Raw genomic sequence first — 16,893 nt, 5'->3', positions numbered from 1 at the left:
AATGAAGAAAACGCCCGACACATACTTTGCTACTATAAGGGCGAAGTCGATTTGAAAAAAATTAATTTTAACAATTGTACTCATTTAATATTTATTAATGCGATAACCGTAAACGCCGATGGAAATTCGAGCCTACAAATAAATCCAGGTAAGAATATTTATTTATTTTAGTCATTATTATTATTATTGCTTCACCTATAAAAATTTTTTACTTAAAATGTGCAAAAAAAAAACGTGCAATACCCAATTATCCAAGTTTAAATACCGAACTTAATTAATTCATTTAATCGATTTTAATTTATTTAAATTAATATAAAATATGAAATTTTAAATAAACGAAGGGGAAGGGGGGGTGGAAATTTGTTTCGATTAGTGAATTGTAGTCGTGATAACAATTTCTAATTATTATCACGACCTTTTTTTTCTTCTGCTTGTTTCTTATTTACTTCGAGTCAAGATCAACGAGCAAATTTTTTTTTTGTTGAAGTTATTACATCATTTACCCCCTTCTAAAATATTAAATTTAAGATTTTATAGTGTCATCATTTTGTAAAATAAAATCAAATTCACCCTAAGGGGGTACAAAAAGTGGGTGGTTATTCTTAGGTCAAAGCTTAAATGAAAATTTATTTAAACGGCCGATTCTACTTTCGTAGATGTTTTTCATTATGTAAAAAAAAAAAATTGTTATTCGAGTTTTGCAAGTTAGATTATTTATATTAAAAATTTACTCAATAATTTTTTTTTTTTGATTTGTTTGTTGGTTGTGTGACCAACAACAACAACAACAACAACAACAACTGTCAGCCACAAAATCCTTGAATAAATTTTATTCAAGTTTTTTTTTTTTAAAACTCGAAAATGATAATGACAACTCAGTTAGTAAAAAAAAAAAAATATATATATATATATATATATATATATATATATATACATCTTTACCTTACATAAATAAAATTTTTTATACATCAATGGCGGTTACATCCTTGAATATTTTACCAACGGATACATTTTTTAATTTTAATTATTAATTAAAAACTTTTTTTTTATAAAAACGATTCGGTGAAAATATTACAAAAGAATATATCCTTCCTATCTATATGTTCTTTCATAATTTTACAAATGTCAACTTGTATAATAATATTCCATTGAAAAAAAAAAAAACTTAATTAAGTTATTAAGTTTAAGGTTAATGAAAACAAGTTTTGATTAATTAATAATTAACGATATATTTATTTTTTTTAGATGTGAAGAAAAATATATCGTCGGTTAGAGAAATTAAAAACGATTTATCGATTTTAATAACATTAAATTTAAATAAAAACGAATCATCGAACGTTTTAGAATCAGAAAAAAAGAGTAAAAATTTATTAGATGAAATAAATACTTTGTTGCAAGAATACGATTTTGATGGAATTGAACTTAATTTTGAATTTTCAACGGAAACAAACGGTTTGAAAGATTCTTACACGTCTTTTGTTAAGGTGAGAAATTAATTTTTTATTTTTTTACTCCTGCAAAAATTTTAAACGCAACACTTAAATGTATTTTAAATTACAGAACCTAAACCTGGTTTTTAAAATATTTTTCTATTACGACAAAGCTGACAGACGTTATTAATAGCGACGATAATGACAATAATAATTACATAACTATTACTCATTAATTTAATTTAAACATATAAAAGATAACAAAAGTTTAAGGTCAAATTTAATGATATTATAATTGTAAATGGTAGCCAATGTTTTGTATAATAGGTCATTAAGATTTTTAATCTATTAAAAATAATTAAGGGAAAATGTTTAAAACGAATTTTTAACATTTTTTTTTTTTAGTTTTAATTAAATTAAAATTAAATTAACTCGAAATAAAAATGAAAAAAATTAACATTTATTTTTTAGACGTTATCAAAGTCTTTAGAAAGTCAACGGAGAAGAATTAAAAGAAACGGTTATGACGTCATTGAATCACAAGCAGATGACATCACGACGAAAGCATATCCGACTCAAGCACCCAAAACGGGAACGTCTAAAACTCAATCTATTAAATCTACGACGGTTAATCCGAAGGAAACGAGTGTGAAAATCAGGGAAAAGAAAAATGTCGATAACGTCGATGATAAAAACGAAACGATTTTTGAAGACTTCACAACCACCGATTCCGAACAAGATGTCGAAACAATCGAATTACCAACAACAACAACAACGACAACAGAAGAAGAAGAAGAAGAAGAAGAATCTACATTTACCGAACAAACAACAATTGTTACCGAACAGCCAAATGATTTAGAAAAAATTAAAAAATGTGAAAACGGTTTCATTCTTATTTTAAGGTTACCAGTGGAATTGGAAATAATTGGAAAAAAATATGATTTAAAATCTTTATCAAAGTATGATTGTTATTTCCTGTGTATATCAAATAAATTCTTCTTTTTTTTTTACTTTAATAAAAAATTAATTTATGATTGTTCACCGTACAGGTACGCTGATATTTTATCCATATCAACACATAACATAACAAATAAAAATGAAGATGGATTCACTTATCATCCAAGCAGATTAATGGGTTTATCAGATGTATTAAATACGGTGAGTTTATTTTTATTATAATGATTATTAAATAAATTTAAATTTAATTAAATAATTGGAAGAAAAATTGTAAATTTTAGGATTCCATATTGGATTTCTTATTGGGAATGGGAACAATCAAATCAAAAATTGTCATAAGCATTCCAGCAACAGCATTAAAATTTAAATTAAAAAATATTGATAAAAATACACCGAGATCACCTTCGGTATCATCACCGCAAATAATCGATCAATTTAATGTAAATATTGAACCTTAATAATTTTATTTATTATTTATTGAGTTTATTAAAACCATTATAAATGTTACATAATACAATAGTCAGAGCATAACGTTATTTATAACTATTAGTTCGAGAGAAATAATTTTGTTGTTATGTACATAAATTTTCTTTCCTGCTTATTTCCGCATTCGTACAAAACTATAAGCAATTATTATCATTATTTTTTTTTACGTAGTTATGTTCCCTATTTAAAAACAAAAACTGGACTCTGGAAAGAGATGAAGATTTAACGGCACCCTATGCATATTCTGGAGAGGAATGGATAGCTTTTGAAGATGAAATTAGCGTTAGCATTAAGGTATATTTAAAAATAAAATTAAAAAAAAAAAAGAGTTTTCAGTTTTTTTTTTTAAATTAAAAACTAAAAATTAATTTAGGGCAAATACATACTCCTTCGGGAACTTGGCGGTGGAGCCATTTATCCAATTGATGCCGATTCAAGCGATCGATCTTGCTCTGGTAAAACAGGAGGATTTTTGACAAGTGTTTTATATAATAATTTTAAAAATTTTGGTAGAAAACCAAGAGCTGCCGTATTACAAAATTTACAAGAAGAAATCCATGATACGGCCTATACGAGCATTGAAGGTTTGTTGCGTGAGCGAAGTTCAAAACCTGCAAAAAAAAAAAATTTATTAAAAGGTTATTATTAATAGAATTTTATTTATTTATAGCTGGAATTAAATTATCGGAATATAGAATAGTAAGAGTGGTCGATCATTCGGGAGCAGTTCACGTTATAAGAAGGAATACGAAAACGCAATTCGAATGTTCCAGACAAGGTTATTTTAGTCATCCACTGGGTTGCAACAAGTAAGAAAAATACTGGAATGAAAATTTTTTTTTTTTTACCTTAAGTAATTTGTTAAATTTTTTAATTTTTATTTCAGGTTTTATCGATGTGTGAAGTTCGATCAATATTCTGACGAATTTACCGTTTTTGAATACGACTGTCCAGCAGGATTGGCTTTTGACGAAAGATGGGAAGTTTGTGTTTGGCCAGGTTCTTTACCCAATGGAGCTCCATGCACCGGTTCGTCAGAAATCGCTCCAGTTCCAAGGTCTCACTATAACTGTCCGAGCCAAGAAGGTAAATTTTTTTATCATTTAGTATTATTTCGAATTTATTTTGGTTGTTAAAAATAAACTTATTTACATTTGATAAAACTTTTTTAGGATTTTATGGAGATCCCGAAAACTGCAGATGGTTTTTTGCTTGTCTTGATCATACTCGTGATGGAGTGACACCACTAACAGCATATGAATTTAGATGCCCGTTTGGTCTGGTTTTTAATGAAGAAAAATTGGCATGTGACTGGCCTTGGATCGTTGGTTCTTGCGGACAAAAAGGATCGTCCGGTTATGTGAAATTATCTTCGGGAGTGCAGTCTAATGTTTTCATTAATGGAGGAAATTTAGAAAGTTCATTGGGTCAATACGATCAAAATAGAGGAAACGGAGCAATTAATGGATTTGGAAAAGGCTTCGGTAATAGTTTTCAAGGAAGGGAACAAACTCCTACTTACAATGGCGATAACAGTGCAAGAGATTATATTGCTAGTCAGTTTGATAACGAAAATCGTCAAAGAGGATCATTTGCATCATATCCGGATTATAAAGTTTCTGGAGGACGTATTCAAAACACAGAAGGCTTGGTCCTACATGACAGCCTTAATTTATCTGGTTTTTCGGGAAATTTTGGTAGCAAAAGCAAGCCTACAACCGATTTTTCTGGTTCTGACTTTGGTCAAGGCAGTTTCCTTTCAAACAATAATGCAGGAGGTCTAAATTTTGAAAAAACGGATTTAAAATACGATATTAAAAATGTAGGAGGTTCATCAAACACAAATGAAGTCACAATACCATCCACAACCGCAAAACCTTATTCAACTCCTGCCTTCATTTCACATATTGATAAAGACAAAAGTGTCAATTATGTAAAAGGAACATCTGATAGTAGTCCACAAACTTATTCATCTTCCAACGATTTATATAAATCCAAAGAAATTTATAATCAAAAATTTAATGCTGGTAAAAAAGGAGGTTATTCCGTGTCTGAGCCTTCCGATGGAGATGAACAATTACAACCGTTAAATTATTTTAAAAATGAACAACATTCTTCGTCAGCAGTACTCCAAACGGACAATAACAATAATAATTATTATCAGCATTTTGGAGTTCCAAATTCAAATGTAGATTCCTCTTCTGAACTATTAAAAACTAAAAACTTGCAGAAATTTTATTTGGGCAACTTTGATGGAACACAACAAGGTCAAAATATTGGAAACTCTGAAGAACAATACAAAAATCTCAACAATTTATACAACGAGGCAAAAAGTACAACATCTAACCTTAAAATTTTACAGCAGCAACAAATTAACGCTTTTAACGGAAATGCTGAAAATGACCATCGAACAAACCTTGTAGGCACTTATGGAAGTGTCAGTTCATCAGATTTTAACAGTGGCAGATTTGAAATCACTGCACCCCACACGGCTGAGGGTGAGTACCAAGCACCTGTCACGGTAACAGGCACCACTGTTAATGGATATCAAGGAGCCAGTTCTTTGGATAATACTAAAAATGGATATCACGGAGCTACTTTTTCAGGAAACACTGGTAGTACATACCATAGTGAAACTTTACCTGGAACGCCTGGAAATGAATATCAGAGTATCACTTCTCCTGATTTTACTGGAAGTAAATATCAAGGTGATGCTGTTTTGGATTCGAATAAAAACAATGAAAATACTGCTCAAATCTTAACTGTAGGTCACTCACAACAGTCTGAAACAAGCTTTACTGGTGGACTTAATGGTCCATCTGCTCCTGGATTTAATACAGGAACTAGCTACAAAGAATATGGATTTAACAAGGTTGAAAACTCGCAAAATTCAGCTTTCGGCCAGTTAGGTGGCTCTGGTCAAGATTTGAATACTTACACTGCCTCGAATTCTGGACAACAGTCTGACTCTTTCAATGGATCTCCTAATCCACCTAATCTCGGATTCAATTCGGAAAATTTCCATAATACTCATCAACAATCAGGAATTGTTTTCAAAAATCCTCAGAGTTCACAAACTGGCACTTTAGGAAGCTTGCATAGTTCTAGTCAGGTTTCTGGCCCGCAAACATCTGGTTTTGTTACCATTTCTTCTAACCCAATTACTACGGGATATAGCACGAATTCACACCAACAGCAGCTTGGATCTTTTAATTCTAACAACGCAAACGGTCAAAATTTTGGATACGGAAATCAAGGTTCAAATTTCCATGCAGTTTATTCTCAGCAATCTCAGAAACAATCGATTAACGCTTTTGGTAGTAATCCAAGTGTTTCAGGACTTAATGGAGGTTCCAATAGTCAAATTTTAAATAATCTTAATTCTGGCCATCTTTTAAATTCTCATGTTTTAAGCACGGGAAGCCTTGGGCAACAAACTAATTCTTTCAATGGACCTATTGGCTCCACCGCTTCAGTTTACAATGGTGGAAATGCTTATAAACAACCAACAAGTAATTTTGGACCCAATGTAAAAAGTGCTTATGAACAACACACAGCTTATGTATTTGTTCCTCAAAACACAAATACATTTAGTGGAAATAATGCAGTTCATCAACCCAAATCCAATTTATTTGGTAATCAACATGGAGTTACAACCCCTGCTTCTCAGTCACAAATTCTAAGTTATGGATATAATAACAACCTTTCGCCAGCGGGAGCTACAAATAGTTTTGGAAAACATTTAAATATCAACACAGAAAATCAAAACCTGAATTCACATACTAGTTATAACAATATTCAGGGGCAATCGCTAAATTCATTAGGTTTTGGACAAAGTGTAACTGATACCGGATCTCAAACCGGCAGTGCTTATGAACAACATTCAGGATATATAGATTCAGGTAGAAGTCAAGTTTCTTACGGTTTTAATAAGAACAACGTTCAAGACTATCAATCAAACAGTTTTGGATTCGGACCCCAAACTGCGTATGAACAACACACAGGATACATGAATCAAAATGAGGTTAATACTTATAAACAAAAATATAACGTGGGTGAGAATCAAAATAAATACTCTGGATTTAATGTAGTACCATCTTTAACAAATAACAGCTCTTTATTTTCTACCAACAACAATCTTAAAGAAAACTTTAAGGCTGCAATCTCTGGCGATTTTACTTTTACAACGCCATCTGCATCTTTTGTTTCCCCTTCGGTTACTCCAGCTTATGATATACAGAGCATAAATAAAGTAAATGGTGCCAATGTTGTTTCTCAACAATCGCTTCTTTCTGGAAACAAAATTCAGTCGTATCAAGCTGGAATAAATGGTGCGTTCAATAATGGAAATATTGAAAAACCTAATTTACCTTTATCACCTGAGCCACTAAATCCAGATTTAATAAACTTTAAATACAAATCCCAACCAAATATAAAATTAAGTAATTATGGTGCTCCTTCAGCTCAAGATGTGGGCTTACCCTCTGGATTTGAAAAGTTTGGTGAAAACGGAAACTTTGATTCAAACTCCCAATTAATTTCATTTAAAGACAGGCCATTCCCAAAAATAATATTCAAACAAAAAGAAAATTCCGAAATTATTTATAATGTTCCGGGTCGAGCTCTTAACGAAGAAAACAAAGTTCAAAATCCGTTGGATGTAATTTATGTGAATCATCCGGAAGGCTCAAAACAAACTTCACATTTAGGCTCGAATGATAATGGATTGAAAAATACAGATAATGCTCATACCGGTGGATTGTTTTACAATACTCCAATAGTCGTTCCATCAAATGTTCTCCCGAATTCATTCAAAAATTACAATAAAAATATAATAACTACCAGTCAAAATTATGGATCAAGTATTTCTAATGTATTCGTTTCAAAAACAGCTAATAGTGGAAATCAAGGCAGTGAGGAAGGAGGAAAGTTTTCTGTCACTTCGCAAATAAACCCAGGAGAAAAAGATGAAGAAAACAATTTTGCACAATTTAAAAATGATGGCCGGACACACTTAACCAATCAATACAATCAAGGCAATTTACAAGTGTCTTATACTGCTTCAAAATCATCTCCAGGTATTCATTTAAGTTCTCCAAGACCATTCAATTATAAAGGACAAACTGGAGTTTTAGAAAACAACGACGACGGCAAAGTAGAAATTAATAATTTACAATCCTTTTCTCACGGTTCAGGAAATTTAAAATTTTCCACCCCAGAATCACCACAAAGTGGAAAATTCGGCGGCAGCACTGAATCCTCAGTTTATAAATATTCTACAGGAACTCCTAAGGCTACAGTTTCTTCCGTAAATTTTGTTGCAACACCAACTTCACATCAATTTAATCAAGGTGTATCAGTTCCTAGTGGTTTCACCTCAAGTTCTCCGACGACACCTTCACCTAGTTTGTACAACCATAATTTCCCAAGTACGACTCAACAAATCACAACTCAATTTTCACCTTCTCAAAGTAGTGGAGAATTGGTTTCAAAATTTTCAATTGACTCTTCATTGTCAAAATCTCTCACTGCAAGTGCTGGAAATTACAAAACAGAAGAACATGTCGGGAAGTATGCTACAGGAACTGGTCAATCAATACACTCTGAAAACTCTGGAAGCCAACCTTTTGTTCCTGTTTCATTTATACCCTCACACAGTAATGTTTTGTCAACTGGATCACATTATTCAAGTGTTCAGCATAGTGATATAGCATCCAAAACCGCTTTTCCACAGCAAAGTTTTAGAGGTTCTAAAGATTTTTCTGACTCTCAGAATTATGCAGCACCAGCTATTCACCAAACAGAACAAACCCATCAAGAAGTTTCCTATGATATTATCAGTCAAAAACCTGCCGATGTAGTTGTTATAACAAGCAAAGCGTTTGCTAACAACGGATTGAATGGAGTCTCTCAATTTACCGAACCAACAGTAAAAGAATCACCAAATCAATATTTACCACCAGGAAACTCTTATAATTTACCAGTTCAATCTACTTCTTCGCCTGCTTTCTCGGTAACACCAACGCAAAGCATACAAGTAGTTTCAGTGTCTGATGATAAATCCACCTACAACAGTAATGTTCAACATATTGCAAATCCAGGTTTCGAAATCGAACAGCAAAAATTAATTTCACAAGAAATCCAGATAAATTTCCAAGAAAATACAGATTCGACTCATAATGAAGGAGGTACATTGTTCCATAAAACTTCCAATATCCAACTGCATTCCACTCCGCCGCACTTTGTTTCTTCCACTACTGTCCAAACACCAACCAGTCAAAATGATGTTAATTTATTTTCGCCATCTTCAACGGAATCTTCAAAAACTTATATAACTTCATTAAGTAAAAAACCTGGTAAATTTTTTGGATATTTTGAATCGCAAAAAGTCAGTAGCGAAAGCGGTGAAATCTCCGATACTCAAAAACATCGGGATTCACAAGGAAAAGCCTTATTTCAACCCTCGAGTTTATATGTGAACGTCCCCGGTTCGCGAGGATCTGGTTCTATTGTAGCTTATGACGGAACTCAAAATTTTTCCACTGGACATAGTTTTGATTATGGATTGAAAAATTCAATAAATGCGAATGCTAAAATTCCACTTCCGTCGGAAGAATATTTTGGTAATGAAAATCTCAAGAGTACCGATTTTGGAGTGAGTACTTCTTCAGGATCAGTTTCTAGTGAGGATATCAATTCTGATATCGTTTCATCGAAAACTCGATTCCAAGGAGGAATCACAAAAGACTACTTAGGTAAAAATGAAGGTCAAAGTGGAAATCAACAATATCAAGATCAATATTCTGGAAGGTATGGAAAAGTTATTAATTATCACTCTGGAAAATTCGATGAGAACAGAAATGGCGGTGGTTTAAGTGCTGCCACCAATGGTAAGTTCGGTGGAAAATATGAAGCGAAAGAAGAACATCACGAATTTCCTGTTTCGTATCTGCCGGCTACCAACAAATACGAGGAATATATAATTGAAAATAATAATAATTATGGCGCAAAATCTAAAACACCAGGTTCTGCAGGTATAGCAGTGAATTTCAATAATGCTAAAGTTGAAAATGATAAAAAATCAATAATTGTTGTATCGCAAGTTAGTGATGCTAATCCAATACTAATTGACAAATTAGCTGGACAATGTAGTTGTCAATCAAACGTTCTTGACCTAAGAGGTAAAAAACAAAAATCATCAGATGCTTCACTTAGGAGAAGAAAACCCAAAAATCGCTATCAAACCCAAGAATCTCCATCATCTAAGGTTAACGGACAGTACAACGTGGTAGTCGTACCTGATTCAGAAAATGTTGATTATGTCGGTTCATCGACTCAAAGTCTTAAAAATGATTTTGCTTCGACAACGGCTGCCTACGAATCGATCACATCCTCGAGTGTTCCGCCTGAAACAAATCTTAAAAACAATGGAGACGTTAACGGGGTAGGAAATGCCAAAAAACCAAACAGAGGCAAAGCTCGATATTTGCCACCATTGCTATCTCCAAATGATGGCAGATATCAAGATACATATTTATTATCTCCAATATCGGCCAATCAACTTGTTGAAAACGGTGGATTTGGTGCAGAAGAATCGAGAACGCAAAACGAAATCAGAGGACGTCCATCAAAAACCTACGCAGGTGCTGCATTTGATAGATACGGACCTGGAGGATGGAGAAGTTTAGATGAAACTCTTCAAGGATCCGTCGATTGCCAAAGAACGGGACTTTTTAGACATCCTAAATATTGTAACAAATTTTATGCTTGCCATTGGGATCCGTGGGAAGAAAAATTCACACTTCACGTCTTTAATTGTCCGATTCGTTTAACTTACGATACCAGTATTAGTGCTTGTAATTGGCCTGTCGGGGGTCCGGCTTGTGCCGATGACAATCTTCTTGTTTAAAACGACAAACAACTCGATTCCCCCCCCCAAAAAAAAAAAAAAAATGAAAATGTACAATAATTGGTACATAATTTGCTTAAAAATAAAAATTTCAACGTCACCATTTTTCTACAAGTTTGAAAAAAATATTTATTATTTATTTTATTTATGTTAACGAATTTTTACGCGCGTAAAAATTAACAGAAGAGTAAAAGAATTGCATATTTAAAAAAAAAAAAAATTCTTCAAATACGAATTCGTTTTACACTTCCACCGCCTTGTATATTAAAAAGCGGTTTGTTTTCATAAAGGCGGTGGATTTTTATTTGTTTACATTTTTTTATTTTAAATTACCTTTTATATTATTAGTTACCTTTATATTTAATTATATAGGTATGAAAAAAAAAATTAAAATTAAAAATTCATTTGGTAATTATTATTAAGGTTTTATTAAGGTTTTATTACCAAATTTTTTTTCATTTTATTACCGATTTAATTTTTTTTTAAAATTATTAATCGATGAGCATAAATGTTTAGTATTCGGCATAAAAAAAAATTTTTTTTTTGATCGAACTAGTCTCTATTTATTATAAATTTGATGCCATTATGTATTTATTTAAAAAAATTTATGTATTTAAATTTAATGGGACGTATTGGGAAAAAGAAATTTTTTTTTTTTACTCTTGAATATATGAATTTTTAATTTTAAAAAAGAAAAAAAAAAAAAACGTTACCGATAATATTGTATTAATTTATAATTTTCACTATTTGAAAGTTATTATTTTTATAAAAATAATAACTAACAATAATAATAACAATTTTTTTTATAATTTTTATTTATTTTAATTAATAAATCGTAATAATTAATAAAATTTAATTTTTTTATTTGTTCCTTCCATCCAAAAAAAAAAAAAAAAAAAATTTCCAAAATCCTTCATTTTTTTAATTATTTTAATTTAAATGCATTTAAGAATTGAAATTGCAATTTTAACCTTTAAATTGCAATTTTTGAAAAAAGAAAAAAAAAAGGAAAAGTAATAAAAAGTTAGAAGTTAGTAAAAGCTCCCAAAAAAAAACTTGGTTCGATTGATAATTATCGTTTTTAAGTAGTGATATTAATAATAATAATTATTACCTTTGCGGTTGTAAACAAAAAAAAAAAAAAAATTGTCAAAATGTTGGACAAGGACGACATTTAAATACTTTTCTTTTTTTTGTGGCATTTTACAATGTTTTTGTTTTTGTTTTTTTTATTTTACGGTTTTTTAGGAAAATTTTTGGTGCGTGGCTGGAACGGAGAGACACAAACCTTGAAATTTTTAATCTTTCCTAATTGTTAAAAATAGAAAAAAAAACTTTTCTACGTAAATTCAATAAAAATAAATAATAAAAAATTAATAAGAACATTTGATATTTTAAAATTATTATTATTAATATTATTAGTCATTAAAATTTAATAAATGTATATATTATTTTTTTAAAAAAAAGTTACGTAAATATGATTGCATTATTGTTCAACGCTCTCTCTCTTTCTCTCTTCCTCTTCAAACTTGAATTTATTATTATTATTATTATTAATTTCACTTTTTTGTTTAAATAAAATTCATTCGCACACAAATTTTTTTTTTTTAAATTTTTTTAGTTTTCCTTCCCCTGCTCCCCTTCACCCCTTCCTCCCCATTCACAGTCACGATAAAACAATTGATTTAAATTTATTACGTTAAATAAGACCAAATAATAATAATAATAATAATTCTTAATGGTTTTTTTTTAGTTTGCCTGACACGTTAAAAAATAAATAAAAAAAATATTACGTAACAAAAGAAAGAAAAAAAAAAAGGAAAAACGAAACGAAACGCAACGAAAATCACGTTTTTCCTTTTTCCATTATTGAATTTTTATTGATTTTATTGATTTTATCGATTTTATTGATTTATTAAAACACATTTATTAACTTATTTTTAATTATTTAAATTTTTTAAAATTTTTTATAATACGAGAAAATAATTTTTTAATATTTCAAAATTATTTTTTTTTTAATTGCGACGTATTTGCATTCGATTAAAATATTAATAATAATAATAGGATCGTAATTAGAGTTTATAAATAATAATAATAATGATAATAATAATGATGGTATACATTATTGTCGTAATAAGAAAAAAATTATTATTTTTTTTTTGCGTCGTAAAAGTTGATATGTAGTTAACGTGACACAATCAAAAAATTGTGGGTGATGATGAAATTTTTTAGTTTTGAAATGATAAAAATGAAATGAAAGGAAGTCGAAACAATTAACTTTTATGACAAATAACCGTGAAAAGATGAGATTAAGTAGAAAAAGAAAAAAAAGTGTCGTACGTGAAAAAAAATTTATAACATCAGCGATAAGGAGTTGAAAAAAAAGAAAATGACTGGAGAAACGGAAAACGCACGATGGAGAAAATCAAAAAAATTTTTTTTTCTTTAAAATTTTGCGTTTAAACGAAGATGAAATCAACAACAACAACAACAAACAACAAACGACAAAGTTTTGTTTTACGTCTTAAAAATTTTTATTATTTTGCGACATTAAACGAAAATGTCGCCGTTTTGCAGGAGAAACAAAAATTGTTAAGGCGCCGAAATAATTTTTTTGTGTGCAATTAAAAAAAAAAAGATTTTTGCGAATGATTATCATTATTATTATCATTATTATTTCTACATCTTCTTCTTCTTCACGTAAACCGGTTTTAAAAAAACTTTCCAGTAAGAATAATAATAATAATAATAATAAAATATAAAAATAAAACGTAATTAAAAAAAATATTTTAAAAAAAAACCGGAAAACTTTTTTTTTTTATTTAAAAGTCATCATCATCATCATCTTCATCGGGGGGGAGGGAGGGGGGGGGAAAGGTTCAACCTCTGACACTTTGCTTGTGTTATATGATCACTTTCACTTTTTTTTTTTTTTGCTCTCTTTCATAATTTTATTTATATATTTTTCTTATCGACGACTTGTTTCTTTATAGCAAAAAAAAATAAAAAAACTCTTCCTCGGAATTTTTTTTTTTTTTTTTTACGAAACATTTATTCGATGACTTGTCTTCAGCAAAATTTTTTTCCCATTTTTTGCTATCGTTAATTTAAAGTTTGTATAATTTTTTTTCTATGAAAATTGTTTCAAGCATTTTTTATTTGCCATAAACGACTTATAAATTTGCAAAAAGTTTTTCTGCTTTAATTTAAATCAGGTTTAAAAAATCCATGCAAGGATTTTAGGGCGTTGACGATATTAATTAAATTTTTTATTTAAAAAAAGGAAATTAAATAACAACATTTAATAAACGTGTACGTAATCAATTAATGTATTATTATTATTATTATTATTATTATTATTATTATTATTATTATTATTGTTTCGTAGATTAAACAAAACAAAACTGAAAATAAGTAAAAAAATTTTTTTTTTTTTCTCACAAAAATTAAATCAAACAATAAAAGAATTTAAATAAATTTAAATAAAAAAAAATTTGTTTGTTGTTGTTTGTTGTTGATTGTTGTTGTTGATTAATTTGTTATTTTGTTTAAAAAAATTTTATTTTGTTAATGTAACAATAAATTATAGCAAAAGAAAAAAATATTTAACAAAGAAAATGAAACTACAACGTAGAAAAAAAAGAATATTTACAAGGTAGAACACTTTCTAAAGATTACCGACCGATTGACTGACTGATTGATTGATTGATTGACTACTAGTTTTTGTATTTTTAAACTTTTTTTCTTGTACGAATAGTAGCCACCATTTACAAGGACGATAAATAATTTTTTTTTAAAAGCCCAAATGTCAAAATTCACTACCTACTACTAAATTCACAAAAAAAAAAAAATTTTTTTTATTTTTTATTTTTTATAAAGTTTAAAATGATTCATCGAATCGATCACGAACAACGAATTTTAATAACCTTTCACCTTTCACCTTTTACCATCAATCAAGGTAATTTAAAAATAAAAAAAAATTGAATAAATAACCAAATTGAGGTAAAATTCGTTTGAACAAAAATTCGTGTTGAACGATCGTTATGAAAAAAAAAAAAAAAAAAAATTTTTCGAATAGGCAATCGTAATAGAATAATAATAATAATAATAATGATAATAATGATTTTAAAACGATTGAAAATTAACAACCGGGTTATCAACCATCTGTGCAAAAAAAAAAAAACCGCACACGTCATTACCTTTCACACGTCGAACAATCAAAGAAGTGAAGGGAAACAAACAAACAAACAAAAAAATTTTTTTTTCGTTTGGCTTATTTTTTATTTATTCCCACCTCGAACCTTATACAGGCATCAGGCATCATCATCATCTGATACGATTTTAACTAGTAGGTACGGTTTTTATATTATTATTATTATTATTATTACATTGTCAATTTCTCCAAAAACGGAGCAGACGATTTTTATTATAATAAATTAATTAAATAAGGAAAAGTGTAGGAAGAATAAAAGGAGAAAATTTTTTCGCATAATCGCCGCCATGATAAATTTCTACTGTGGTAAAAATCGATTAAATATTATTACTTAATAATTAATTCACGCATAACGAACGATTCGTAATACTTATTTTTATTATTATTATTATTATTGTTTGATCTGGATAATTATATAGATAATTATTTAAAAAAATAAATAAATAAAATCAATTATTGTATTGTTTTTTTTCATTTTTTAAAAGGAAACAGACCGTTATTGTTTTGATTTTTTTTCTGTCCGCCATTTTGTAATAAAACTTCCATATTTAAAATTTAAAAAATTTTTTGTTTTTTACGTACCTTTAAATTTTATCCCAAATACTTTATCCAAAATTGAAAACCTGAAACAACAAAAAAAATTATTCGACTTGTCATCAATCGAAAAAGGTTTCAAACGTTTAGGGAACGGGGGGGGTGTCCGTTTTTCCGCCATTTTTATTTAACCTTTAAACTTTTTCAAATTCGATGAAAATTATTTTAAAAAAAACAACAACAAAGTAAAATTACTTATCATTTAATTACTAGAAAAAATTTTATCAACCATATTTCCTGTAATTGTTTCGAAAAAAAAGGGTCATCGAAACATAACGTAAACATTTGTTTTCTTTTTTTTTTTTTTTCTAATGTTGGTATCATCGAATTACGTGTACCGATTTGTAAAACGTACAATAACATTCTAATTAATACAACAACGACAATAAAATTGACGATCGTTATTTTTAAATTTAAATTAATACGATGATTTTTCCTTTCGGAAAATCATACGTTTTTGTTAGACTTTTCCTCCTCCGCTTTTCTCCCTCGCTTTTCTCTCCTTCTCAATCATATTTTTTTCCCCATTATTATTATTATTATCGAGTCATGAATCCTTGAACTTATTTAACTTTTTTCTTCATTAAATAATCGACACGAGAAGTCGTTTAAACTTCAAACTTTACAAACGAGAGCCTAAAAAAAAATCAGTTTTCTACGCATTACATAAGTACTCGGATAACACGAAAAGTATCCAGTTAATTTTCTTTGGTTGTTGGTGTTGTTGATAATTTTTTAAGGTAACAGGTCACAAGTTATCCATAATAATAATAATAATAAAAAGAAAAAAGAAAATTTTCCGAGGTCAAGGTTGATAATCTATATTTTATATAGAAAAACGAGTAAGTGAAACTTTTCATTTTTTCATAAAAACTATTTTGTACGTTTTCCTGAATTTAATACTAAAAAACAAAATGGAGGACGGTTAAAATTCGAATTATCATCATTATTATTTATTTAAAAACCGTAACGTACAAACAAAAGGGAAAATTTTTTTTTTAAAGTGTCAAATTTTCATTATTATTATTCAGCATAAAAAAAAAAAAAATCATATCATCGAGAACGAACTTTCTAAAAAAATTTTCTTTTTTTTTTTTAAATAAAACATACGTAATGTGTACCAATTTTTATTGATGATAATAATAATAATACTAATACATAAGTGCGTTAGATAACAAATAAATAAATAAATAAATTTTTTTTTAATAATATTAAAATTACGTAACGTCCATTAAAAAGAAAAAAAAAATTTAACCGTATTTTATTTTTTCGTGTTGTTTTATTATCATTATCATTATCATTAT

General features: G+C 28.9%; 1 protein-coding gene across 1 annotated transcript; it reads left to right on the top strand.

The window, feature by feature from the left end:
- Positions 1-1,192: 1,192 nt before the first annotated feature.
- Positions 1,193-10,782, top strand: Phum_PHUM303030 (chitinase, putative; the record flags this gene model as incomplete). Its single annotated transcript, XM_002427173.1, has 10 exons — positions 1,193-1,202; positions 1,375-1,484; positions 1,561-1,612; positions 1,921-2,171; positions 2,277-2,389; positions 2,480-2,576; positions 2,669-2,827; positions 3,045-3,155; positions 3,779-3,959; positions 4,046-10,782. 10 exons carry the CDS (start codon positions 1,193-1,195, stop codon positions 10,780-10,782), a joined length of 7,821 nt encoding a protein of 2,606 aa, XP_002427218.1.
- Positions 10,783-16,893: the final 6,111 nt, after the last annotated feature.

This window comes from Pediculus humanus, genomic scaffold (assembly GCF_000006295.1).
Source record: "Pediculus humanus corporis 1103172107691 genomic scaffold, whole genome shotgun sequence".
Lineage (NCBI taxonomy): Eukaryota > Metazoa > Arthropoda > Insecta > Psocodea > Pediculidae > Pediculus > Pediculus humanus.
Note: the sequence above shows the minus strand (reverse complement) of the source record. Positions and strands in the feature narration are given on the sequence as shown.